The sequence below is a fragment of the Podarcis bocagei genome, assembly GCF_964188305.1.
Source record: "Podarcis bocagei genome assembly, chromosome: 2".
In the NCBI taxonomy this organism is placed as follows: Eukaryota; Metazoa; Chordata; class Lepidosauria; order Squamata; family Lacertidae; genus Podarcis; species Podarcis bocagei.
Window position 1 is genome coordinate 79164133 of NC_138126.1, and position 12526 is coordinate 79176658.

Below are 12526 nucleotides of genomic sequence, written 5' to 3' on the forward strand. Positions count from 1 at the left end.
CCAAGCTTCGGGATTAGCGCAGTGGTCCGCTAGCCCTGGGAGAGCCGCGCGACGTCGCGGGGCTCTCCCAGGGCTAGCGGAGACCTTGCCGGCACCCAGAAGCTTGGGGCGTGCTGAGCTCCGCACGCCCCAAGCTTCGGGATTAGCGCAGTGGTCCGCTAGCCCTGGGAGAGCCGCGCGACGTCGCGGGGCTCTCCCAGGGCTAGCGGAGACCTTGCCGGCACCCAGAAGCTTGGGGCGTGCTGAGCTCCGCACGCCCCAAACTTCGGGATTAGCGCAGTGGTCCGCTAGCCCTGGGAGAGCCGCGCGACGTCGCGGGGCTCTCCCAGGGCTAGCGGAGACCTTGCCGGCACCCAGAAGCTTGGGGCGTGCTGAGCTCCGCACGCCCCAAGCTTCGGGATTAGCGCAGTGGTCCGCTAGCCCTGGGAGAGCCGCGCGACGTCGCGGGGCTCTCCCAGGGCTAGCGGAGACCTTGCCGGCACCCAGAAGCTTGGGGCGTGCTGAGCTTCGCACGCCCCAAGCTTCGGGATTAATGCAGCGCTCCGCTAGCGGTGGGAGAGCTGGGTCTCCCTCTGCTAGCAGATAGCTTCCTGAAGCCTGGAGAGCGAGAGGAGTCGGTGCGCACCGACCCCTCTCACTCTCCAGGCTTCAGCGAAAGCCTGCATTCGCTCCATAGGACGCACACACATTTTCCCTTGCTTTTTAGGAGGGAAAAAGTGCGTCCTATGGTGCGAAAAATACGGTAAACTCCTCTGCTGCTTGTGTTCCTGCCGCACAAAAAACTCTGCCTCTCCTCATCAAATGATTTGATATATGTTAGATTATTTTAGTGCTGCATCTAATTTTATACTCTAATAATTGGTCTTTTCTACACATGAAAGGTTTTGCTTATCTTTGCTGCTTAACTGTCTATCTGCTTGTTAGTTTCCTTAGCTTCTTTTTTACCAGCTTAACCCATCAAGGCAAGGAGAGAGTGAAAGTAATAGCTTATCACAGGAGAGTTGCTGTCTACAAGTGTTGCTTGAGTGTTTAGTGACGGATGCTTGAGAAGCAGACTGCATGATAAATGAAGGCATCTTATGGTGCTCCTTAAGCTAGGGAAATAAATAATTTATCTGCCTCTCTGAGCCATTGGTCTAGACTATTAATAATATGCCTTTGGCAGTCAGTACCAAAAAGAAAAAAAAATCTGGGAGATTAATTTTCCCTTACCAAATAGCCTCAAATGCAAGGAGGTTAATAGTGATTTTGAGTGCATCTGCATATATCACCCTAAGTTTTTAATTCCTTCTCAAACACAACAGTTCTTGGAGAAAAGCCCAGCTTGCAGCCTGTGCAGTCTTAAGTCTGTTGGCAGAGTTATTTAGGTTTATATAGGGATTTCCAGTAGCTTAGGGTCAGGGGAGACTCTCAGGCCAGAGGGTACATTGTTAAAACTTAGCTCAAGTTGATTCTTCCCTTGTTCTGACCGTAGAACGTAGTCTAACTGTGTATCCTCCAGCTGGGTCTATCTTACATGCCCTGAATGTGGATCAATTTGTAGCAGATGTTGCTAGTACTCCTGTGGAATAAGAATGGGAAGACAGTGGTAAAAGCTTGGGAGATGTGCTGTCTTCACAGGAAGTATTGATGCAAATGAATGAATATCTCACTTCACATTTTCAGGAAATGGTTCAGTCCAATGGTGCAGGGTCCTGGTACATATTTCTTGTCTAATGAGCAAGCTTTTCACAAGGATGATGATTTTGGGGAAGGTGCTTTCAAACAAGCAGGGTACCCCACATCACTTCGGAGGTGTTAGAATCATGTGAGAAGTTTGTACTCTGTCAAAAATGTTCTGCTCAGGCTCCAGTTTCCTATATCATTCATTAGCTGGGATCCTTTTCTCTGTGTTCAGTGCTTCCCCAAGACAATGATGCCCTCTGGCTACAAGGGTAAACACTTGAAAAAGTCTTAATACACCATTCAGGCACTGATTCCTTCCTTCCCAGACTCACACACACAGACAACGCCTGAAGCTGCTGCATGGTAGTGCCCACACTGTCTGCATTGGCAGACTGGCTGAAAAAGAATGATTCAGCAGCACATGTGCAGACAGCCTTTCCACGAGCACCAAGTTGCTCCAGCAGGGAAGAGAGGGAGAGATAGTTCTGTTGTGCAAGGAGAAAGTGATCTTCTTAGTCTTATGTTGAATACTACCCTACTACCCAACTTATGTTGAATACTACTCTGATGCCACCTCTGTATTGATGATTTGTTATAAGTCCACTTGCACTGAGACCTGCAGGAGCCCCGTTGTTATATTATTCCCTGTGTGTTCTACTCCTTGCAGGAGTGTGTTCAGAATAATAATTGTAGGTTTTCTCAGGATAGGTTTCCTAAGTGAAAACTTTGTATTGACAAATATAGATTTACTGAAACTAGTGGCTGAAGGTTAACTGCAACAGTCAGCAAATATTTTATTACAGGGGGTTTCTCTAACAAGCTACATCTTGCAAAATAAAGGCAAAATTGAGTTTTTGTCTTTGAACCTAAGTTGTACTTGTAGATCCATGATTGTGGGCTTTAAGGTTATTGGTGTAATTTCACTTGGGGAAACTTACATTTCATCTCTCAGCTATTTTAACTCCCACCAAAGTCTGATTTTCAGCATCGTCTTGGACCAGTTTCCATGTTACATATGAGAGAATGTATGACCTGCCTGATTGACTGAACTTCTTGAACTAAGGGCAATACCAGCTGGTAGTTTTCACCTAGCTTGGCACTGTATTGTATTGTATTGTATTGTATTGTATTGTATTGTATTGTATTGTATTGTATTGTATTGTATTGTATTGAATATTCATTCATTCATTCATTCATTCATTCATTCAATAAATATATCTCTTTGGAGAAGAGCCACACAAAATGGTTTACAAAAGATTATGACAACAAGCAGCAATGATACAAAAAGTTGCAGTAAAATGGATACAATAAAAATAGAGTACAATATAACAGATAATTTTTTCTCTCCTCTTTTTCCTTCTCCTTCTTCCCAGATGGCAGATTCCTGGTCTTCTGGCTTGACATAATAATAATAATTGACACTTTATCTGGTGTTGCTGTCCTTACCATTGTTCTTTATATCCTATATTTAGGGATACAAATCATTTCAGGGTAACTTATACATACAACCACCAGGAATACACAAAGAAATGCAAAGAAGAGTCATTATTCCCCCCCCCCCCTCTTACCATCATACTCACTATGGAAGGTCCTCCACATGCAGACTGTAGAGTTCTGTCAGCCCTGCAGATATGCACAACAGGAGCATGGACTGAAATTCCCCCATTTGGGCCAGCTTCTGGAGATGGGAACAGCTGAAGCAGTCCACCCAAGCCATATAAACCTGTCATTCCGTGAGAAATTCTGAAGGCTGGTTCTTTCTTTGTGTGATCCTGGTGGAATCAAAAGGACAACCTGGGGAGAAGCTATTCACTGTGATTATGCACTGGTGAACTGACTGTATTTCTGATGCCAATTTGCTGATCCCCAGCTGCCTTTCAGTCCTGCATAGAAGAAAAAGAATTGTTTTAGAGCTGTTTGCTCTCTTTCTTTCTCTCTTTCTGTTTTAAACACAGTCCACCTGCACCCCTAGCATGATGGAGAAATCTGTGTAGAACATTATGACCAAGTAACGGCTCAATAGATTGATTTATTTCATCCCTCTCTGTTGAGTAGGATTTTTAAGTCACTCTGGAAATCTCATTTGACTGAAACTTGGAGAGCTGTAAAACAGCAACACTCCTTGTATACAGATATGTGTTAATATAGCTGCTTGAATGATTGCCATAGATTTCACATTAATCAGTAGCTGTGTCCACACATTGCAGCTCAGCATACAGTACCTGGTAGTAAGGAAATTTCTTTAGGATCTGTCCCCAAATCTCAATGGTAAGGGGTGATGACAAAACATTTATGAAAAAAATCATAATAACTATTTGCAAATTCATTCTCAAAATATAGAAGTGCCATTTCCTAAGCTTCTATGGGTTATTCTTGCTCAATCTAAAAGAAGCTGCCTCATACTAGATGGCTGCTGGTCCATCTAGTTCAGTCTTATGTACACTGACTGGCAACAGTTCTCCAGGATTTCAGAGGACTCTTTTCCTAGCCCTATCTGGATATTGAACCTGGGACCTTCTGTATGCACACTGTAACCCCTAGCACTCAGGTATGGGCCTGCCCCAAAAGAGAAGATATGGGAACAAGATCTTTAGGTGGGTCTGGGCACTCTCGCTTTTTGCGAAGGGGTTGTCTTAATGTTCCTGCATCTTCTAGACTGTCAAAGACATGCATGGTTGTCTTCTGTGCTGCTTGCTTATATTCATGCATCTTTCTTTGTCCATTGACTTAGAGATGATGTGATTTTACCTTGTATTTAATTATGCTGGCACCTCAGGGAATCTTTTGGCACAAAAGCAGCTAATTTTCCTCTCTGTATTCAAGAGCATTGACTGCTCCAAGTCTAAAACGCATTGATTTCTTGAGCCCACATTTAACTCGCTGTTATTTAAACGAAGTCAAGCAGAAAAGTCTTGGGAGGGAAATTTCGAAGGCAATATGGAAATGTTGGGGGGTGGAGGCTTAATTTGTGCTGGGGCTCAGCCCTGCCATTTATTTGCAGTGCCAGGGCATAACTTTCGAATGCATCGACTAGGAATAGATGGAGGTCCCCTTGAGCAGGTGTCAAGTGCATTTCCTTTGTAACCCCAGGGAGCCTCCACACATTAGGGGTTAAGGGAGGGAGGAATTCAGAACTAGAGAGTGATATTTCTAGACAGCCTTGAACCCTTGTAACTAGAGGTTAGAGTTCTAGCTAGAAGGCATTGAATAAAGGGCTTGGGAGTGCCTTCTGTGTTTGTTTGCTACCAGTTGTGCGTCTCTCTGCTACTTTCCTTGTTTCCCACTTCTTGTCCAACACAGTTGCTGTTTTCATTTTCATACTTTTGTTTGTATTTCATGTGTCCTTGAATAAGCCTTATTGTTGGACTCCTCCCCCCCCACACACACACACGAGAAAAGGGAGGGGGTTCAATGTACAGAAGAATTATGGAAATGAAACTTTGGCCACATGTCCTATTAATAGTCCAACATACCCAGAATAGCTCAAACCTTAAGATATTTTGCTGTGCAAGCACGACACTACTAACCCCAGTTCTTGACTTAGGGTTGTGTTTTGCATTGACCAAGAGGAAGTCTGATTCCAGGCAGAGTCATAGATCTCATCATACATGCTTCTAATTCTACTGCACTAATCAAGCTGTGTGTCCTTTGTGTGCTGGCATCTTGTTCCAGGTATTCATTCCAGGATGAGGAAGACATGTTTATGGTGGTTGATCTGCTTCTTGGAGGAGACTTGCGTTACCACCTGCAGCAAAATGTCCGCTTCCAAGAGAGCACTGTGAAGCTGTTCATCTGTGAACTAGCATTGGCACTGGACTATCTCCAGAGCAGGAACATCATCCACAGGTGAGCTACGCACTATAGAGATACATTGATACTGTTAGCAGTCATACCAACCAGGTATTTGTAGTCAGTGCTTTTTTCCTAGAAAAATAGGTGCTGGTACTCACCATGAGGTTGCTTCATAAATGCCACACTTTTTAACCCCAAAAGAGGTGGTGGTACTGCATATCTGTGAGTACCCACTGAAAAAAGCACTGTCTGTAGTGTCAATGAATGACAGCACTTTCTGTATGCTTACCTTTGTGGGTCGACAAACACTTCGAATATTGGGATGAAAGCACGTGTGGTTATTTCAGTTACCAATGAGTATTAGTATTATATTCCACCCTGAAATAATCAACAAAACAAATAATGTCTTTGTTCCTCCTGTAGAAATAAAGGGATTCCTCAAGGTGTTTGGGAAATGCCCTAAATAAATAATTTAATTTAACATTTATGAATGCTTCAATAGCTGCTGGAAGGAATAATAACATAAATATCTAGCTTGCACTTGTTTTAGAAAAGTTCTACAAAAGGCTTCTGATGCACTGATTGAGATATATATAGATATACGTATAAAACATAATATATAATATAACATGTTATATGCAAAACATTCACACACATTTGTTTCAGTCTACTAACTCAGCCATATAGCTGCTACAGTCAAACCTTGGTTCCTGAACACCTCTGTTATCTTACATTTCAGCTTCCAAACACCTAAAACCTGGAAGTAAATGCTCCAATTTTCGAACATTTTTTTTGAACCCGAACGTCCGATGCAGCTTCCGCTTGAGTGCAAGAAGCTCTTGCAACCAATCAGAAGCTGCACCTTGGTTGTTGAATGTTTCGGAAGTTGAACAGTCTTCCGGAACGGATTACGTTTGACAACTGAGGTTTGACTGTATTTGGTTCAGATGAATCATCCATATAGCAAACCCATAGAAGCTTAGTTGGGATCGGACATTTGCCCACAGATTGTTTTAATCCATAACAATAGTTTCAAAAAATTAAATTTGATAGCATACTTTATTTTGAGTGTTGTGAATTTTGAATGAGCATTTCTTATGAGCTGGTGACAGCCATCACTATCTACTAACCAATCCATGCACTCATAAAGAACTTTGACTCCCGCCTGCCCATGAAAGAGGAAGCAGCCTTTTCATGCTGTGACCTGCATCTATCATCATTTCACTGTGTAACTGAGGGGAGAAGTTTAACTATTCAAGAATTATATCCAAAACCTTTGCTGATTGGGCATAGCTAGTTGCATGGTTCTCTGGTTTGTGACCAGTATTGATAGTGCATTCCTTTGAGAGTCATTAATATATACAAGGTTGCAGTGTGTTATCCCAAGGACAAGTTCAATAGAAACTCTTTAAAGGTTTGAAGTCCAGAGAGGGGGATGCATCTAACAGAATTCTATCTTGAGTAAATACTATAGGATTCAGCTCGTAAGTGGATAATTGCATACCATCAAAACGTTATTGGTTTCCACTTCATCTGTTTTTATGCAGAGTGTATGCCATAATGTTGTAGAGCTTGGGAAATAAAAAAAAATGCAGGGAGATTGCAGTTTAAGAAGTTAAACAAGTGATAAAGTTGGAAGAATAGAAATATTGGTGTACTAAGTATATGTATTATTAACTGTCTATGAAATTACTCAAGCAAAACTTCAGGGTCTAGAAACAAATGTAATGCATACTGTAATCACATGTGCTATGAGAAAAATGGGTTGCAAACTTTTGACCCATAAAACTGTTTGTTTGTTTTTTTAATTAAAAATACATAAATTGTATTTTAGAAATGTGAATTGGATGAATTGGATTATATTTATTTGTTTGGTTTTTAAAAGAAATCAGTAATACTAGGTGTCTCCTTATTAATAAATAACCTGGCTTACATTGAAATCTAAATTTTAATATAAATATGTTCAAGCCCACACTTCTAACATCTCTCTTTGAAGCAGAAGCTTCAAAGTCTACAGATCAAATGACTCTCAGCTACATCAGATTGGAGTAATTCCCAATTGATGCAAACACACCTTTAAAAATGCAACCAGAGGTGTTATCTGTGTACTTAGGAGTAGATGATCATGCAAGATGAGGCTATCTTCCTGGATAGATGCAATCCCTTGGAATGGCATAGAAAGAGTTGTATGAATGATCCATTTGGTGAGAGTGTTTGGCCTTGCTTTCTCAAGTAGGCAGAGAATTTGAAAGCTTATATGCATTTGGTAAGAGACTTTCAGGTGTTGCCTTTCAAACCTAAATAATGTTTATTCAATGGGCATCATACTTCACTGGGAAGAATATTGATGCTGAAGGTCATTATCCAAGATTTCTAACTATAAAATAGTGAGTGGAGTTGACTTAGACTACTCCTTTTTTCATACTTCATTATCAAACTTCTTCCATACCTCTGGACAGGATTGGAGTTGTCTTCCTACAGCTCTTTTGTTTTTCAGGCTATTTGCCATTTATGGTTTACTTTCTAATAATGTACACTTCAACTTCCTTTGTAATATGTTTAAACGTCTGCACTTGGACAAATTCAAATGCCTATTTCATGCTTGCGTAACCAAAGGAGACTTCAAGACAAAACAGTGTGGTAATGAAGGTATAAGGTTCACTTTTTCTGCTCTGCACCTGTTCACACAGCCGCCAAATAATGAATGAGGATGAATTACACTGGGAGACACAGAGGGAATAAGGCTGTTTTGTACTGGCTTTGAAAAAGCCTGGAAACTATATTGGGCAAACACCCAAGGATGGATGGTGTTATATAAATCAATTAATAATAATGGACACCATGACGATGTAGCTAGGAAGGCTCCTAATCCAGCTTGTTTTTACGTTACTCTTCTTAGCAGGAGGATTACTAGTAACATAATTTGCTGGTCTTAAAGCACACATTGATGGACAAGGCTTATGGGTGAGCCCCACATCCCTGACCATTCTGGATTTTTTTAAGAGATGAATTTCATACTCTCCTGAGGAGGCAGTTACCATGGATGTAACGTAGGCCTCACTTGATAAGCTGGCTGTTGCTGGTTAGGGTGACCAAATGTTGAAAAAGTTATCAGATAATAAAAGTAAGGAGATAAAAGTTGGTGCCAGTTGTATGTTACCTCTTTTTATAATGAGTTACTGAACCCTTTGAGCACAGGACTAATGCCACATAAGCCCAACGTGTATCAAGATAACGTTACTGGGAGTGAGATGTAAAGCTGTTGGTTACTTTGCTAGTATGTTACTCCTCTTACATGATTATCTTTGCAAAGGCAGTTGGGGCGTCATCTTGAGATAACGGCAACAAAAGACTCAGGTGAAACCTTCTCTTTTAAAAGAAGGGGAGAGGGAAAGGAGGGGAGTAGTCAAATCGTGTGTATCTACATGGAGTGTGGAACAGACTGGGCAGAGGGTCGACTCTGTAAGGAGAAGGGGAGAGCAAACACCTGCACTACCCACGGCTGATGATCTTCAGTGCCTTCCAATTACCTCCTACCTTTTTGATGCATGCATATTTAGAAAATAGTTAAGGGGGGGGAGTTTCAGTTCCTTATTGCTGAATATTTGTTTCTTGGAAGAGAAGAGGAAGGCCTTGTTCTGGGGCATGGCATTGTTTCCGTTCAGCCCATCTTAATTGGACTGAAATAGACTGAAATTAGTTTGCCAGTTTCTCCTCACAAAAAGATACTTCCTCACACAGTGTATAGTTTAACTTTGGAATTCTCTCTGGCAAGAGGCAGTGATGGCCATCAATCTGAATGAGTTTAGAAGAGGATTTGACAAATTCATGGAAGATAATGGCTACTAGCCACAATGGCTATATTCTGTCTCCACTGTCAGAGGCCTCTGAATGCCAGTTGCTGGAAATCACGTTGGGGAGAGTGCTGTTGCACTCAGGTCTTGCTTTTGGACTTCCTGTAGGCATCTATTTGGCCACTGTGGGAACAATAGAACAGGCCATTGGCCTGATCCAGCAAGGCTCTTGTGTTTTTGTGTGCATGTGAATTGCCTCTTGGCAGCTGAGAAAAGATCCTCTACATATGCAAATACACAATACATTTGTGGCATTTTTTGTTTTGTGGAGATAATAATTTTCTTTTATTGGCAGCTGGTAACTTAAAATAGATGCTAGAGATATATATTTAACTTCTTTACTGTTTTATAAACCATGTGCTTCATTGACTCAGCTGTATGAAAAAATAACCTGACATATTGCTCTGCTCCAATCTTTCTGTGCCATTGTCCCTATATCCAGAATTTAGATGTCTTCAAATCGATGGTAATCATAACCTGACATCTCTATACAGAAACACTTTAAGTTAACAATAAGCAAAGCCCTATGTTTTTCCCAGACTCAGAGATTATTTGCAAATATGCTGCACAGTGGAGTATGTCATTTTTCTTGTTTCTGTAAATGCTAGTTAGGAACAGATCAGTTTAACAACTAAAATATAGGTTGGAATGAAAGAACTCATGAACTAAAATACAGCTGCATTCTCATTGAATTAAATTACAAAAAAATGTATGTGGGATTTCTTTGTAAGAAGAACTTTTTGCCATAAATTGCAGCGATAGAGTCCTATTCATCCTAGATTAGATAAGGTTGATCTCTCCCCTTGGTATTTATTATTTATGCTCCATACTGTAGACACACAGGTGTGCTGCTTTCAGCAACACTTTGAGCTTTTACTTTTCATAAGATAAGAACAGGATAATGGTTTGTTTTTTAAAATAATAATAATAATATAATCAATCAAGTATCACAAAATAGCAAGCAAGTCAGCTTTCAGGTTCTCAAGAACTTCAGCCTGGATCAAGATAAAAAGGGGGTGGGGAAGCTGGAGAACAATGCTATCAGTGGCTACTAGTCATTGATGCCTAAGTACCTTTTAATAATTAAAAAAGAGAATAATATTGACAAAATTTTGAAAAGGGCATGGATAAGCTGTATTAGTCATGAAGGCTACATGCTGCCTACAGGATCAGAGACAGCATGCCTCTGAATGCCTTTCACTGGGAAACAATAGCAGCAGAGGGATATTGCCCTCATCCCCTGCTTGTGGACTTCACATAAGAGGCATCTGACTGGCCAGTGCGGGATACACAATGCTGGACTATATAGGCCTTTGGTCTGATCCAGCAGGCCTCTTCTTGTACAGACCTGATACTGTTGCCGAGGTCTATACTTTATTTTACAAAAAGTGTTTATTAAGTGCTATGGAGACATTATGGTGCTGGAGGAGACTCTTGAGAGTCCCATGGACTGCAAGAAGATCAAACCTATCCATTCTGAAGGAAACCAGCCCTGAGTGCTCACTGTTAGGACAGATCGTGAAGCTGAGGTGCCAATACTTTGGGCCACCTCATGAGAAGAGAAGACTCCCTGGAAAAGACCCTGATGCTGGGAAAGATGGAGGGCACAAGGAGAAGGGGATGTCAGAGGACGAGATGGTTGGACAATATTCTCGAAGCTACCAGCATGAGTTTGATCAAACTGCGGGAGGCAGTGGAAGACAGGAGTGCCTGGCGTGCTCTGGTCCATGGGGTCATGAAGAGTCAGACACGACTAAACAACAACAACAACAATGGAGACATTATTAGGCTAGGTTAGTTACAACCACAAAATGATTGTAAGAACAATGAAAAATAGTTTTCATTTAAAAAACAATTCCACATATAATACCAATTACAAACAATCAAAAACACTTCTACAGATGAAAACGGTTAAAAATCGTTCAAATACAGATGCAAACTGGGATAGAAATCTTCATTTAAAAAAGATAGATATTCATGTGCACAGAATACCCATGAAGAGCATAGGTCAAATTGTGTTGACTTTCTTTTAAGGCTGTCTCCCGCTCTCCTGCTCTGTGGCACCAGTGGACTTGTTCCCCTGTGGTGTGTGGGGCTACTTTCCCCCCTATACTTCATGCCTTTTTGACATGGACTTGCGCAGTTAGCATTTGTGCTCAGTACATATGTTTATTCAAAAGACACCTGCTCCATTGTAACTTGCATCCTATAGCGTGATATCTTAAGGCAGTTTTCTCTGCCTCTGGGTGATGGCTGTTTGAATCTGTAAAGACGGATAGAATCATCTCCCCTGCATAGCTTGGAAAAGTGAACAGCAGGATATAATTTCAAAGAGGTAGAAAAACATCAGTAGCTGGCCTCCTATGGTTGTTCTCCATTTTCATATTAACAGCTGAAATGCTTTGTACAATTGCCAGCGCATCTCCCAATAGGCCTTATTCCCAAGATGCAATTTGGGTGTAAGTTAAAAGTTTCCTGTATTAATTCCACAGCGCTATATCCCTACAGTATATTGTGTGACCCCTGGGTGAGTATATTGAACATTCTGATTTTTTCCTTCCTTTCTAAGTTGCTGTTTATCAACAGTCTTAAATTTATTAAGAGATGAGTGGTGTGAATTTTCCCAGATTCTTTCCCCCCCCCCCCAAGTAATTTATTTCATTTGAGACGGTTGCTGATGACGAATGGGTTGGGTAATAATTTATTTCTTCCCTTTGAATCCTGGTTTATGATTAAAAAAATAGGAACTTGTTTCAATTACTCCTCAGGATGTGGCTATTAAGATATTATAAACTCTTCTCCCCCACTCCCAATCAATTCTGTAAACAGTGTGTCAACGTGTTGGGAACATTTAGTGACTGAAGCGGTTACTTTGGCCAGAAACATGAATTGTAGTGCACAGTGTAATCCCATTTGTTTCAATCAGCTGTCTTTTTGGAGTGGAGATTGTAGCCTTTAGATGTCTGGCTGAAATGCTGAAATGCAAGAGTTAACAGGACGTGGGAGACTACAAGCCTTCCCGAAACCTTGAGACAGTGTGGAAAACAGGTTATATACATGAGATAAATGTAACATGATGAAACAGTTTTGGCCACCTGGAAGGTTTTGCTAGTCTTATAATTAACGCTATTCCCATACGGGGTGACATTAAATTGATAAAGCAGCACCTTACCTGTAGAATGCAACATCTGTACTTAGAATCCTCAAGAGATGTG

The 12526-nt window shown here is 41.2% G+C and overlaps 1 protein-coding gene across 4 annotated transcripts in view; it reads left to right on the forward strand.

Annotated features, from left to right (window-relative positions):
* Positions 1-12526, forward strand: part of STK32A (serine/threonine kinase 32A) — a 77873-nt gene that overhangs the window by 29562 nt on the left and 35785 nt on the right. For all 4 annotated transcript variants that reach the window (XM_081181037.1, XM_081181039.1, XM_081181038.1 and 1 more), the window contains exon 5: positions 5338-5511. In XM_081181037.1, coding sequence (XP_081037163.1) covers positions 5338-5511 — 174 coding nt within the window. The remainder of the gene's footprint in view (positions 1-5337; positions 5512-12526) is intronic.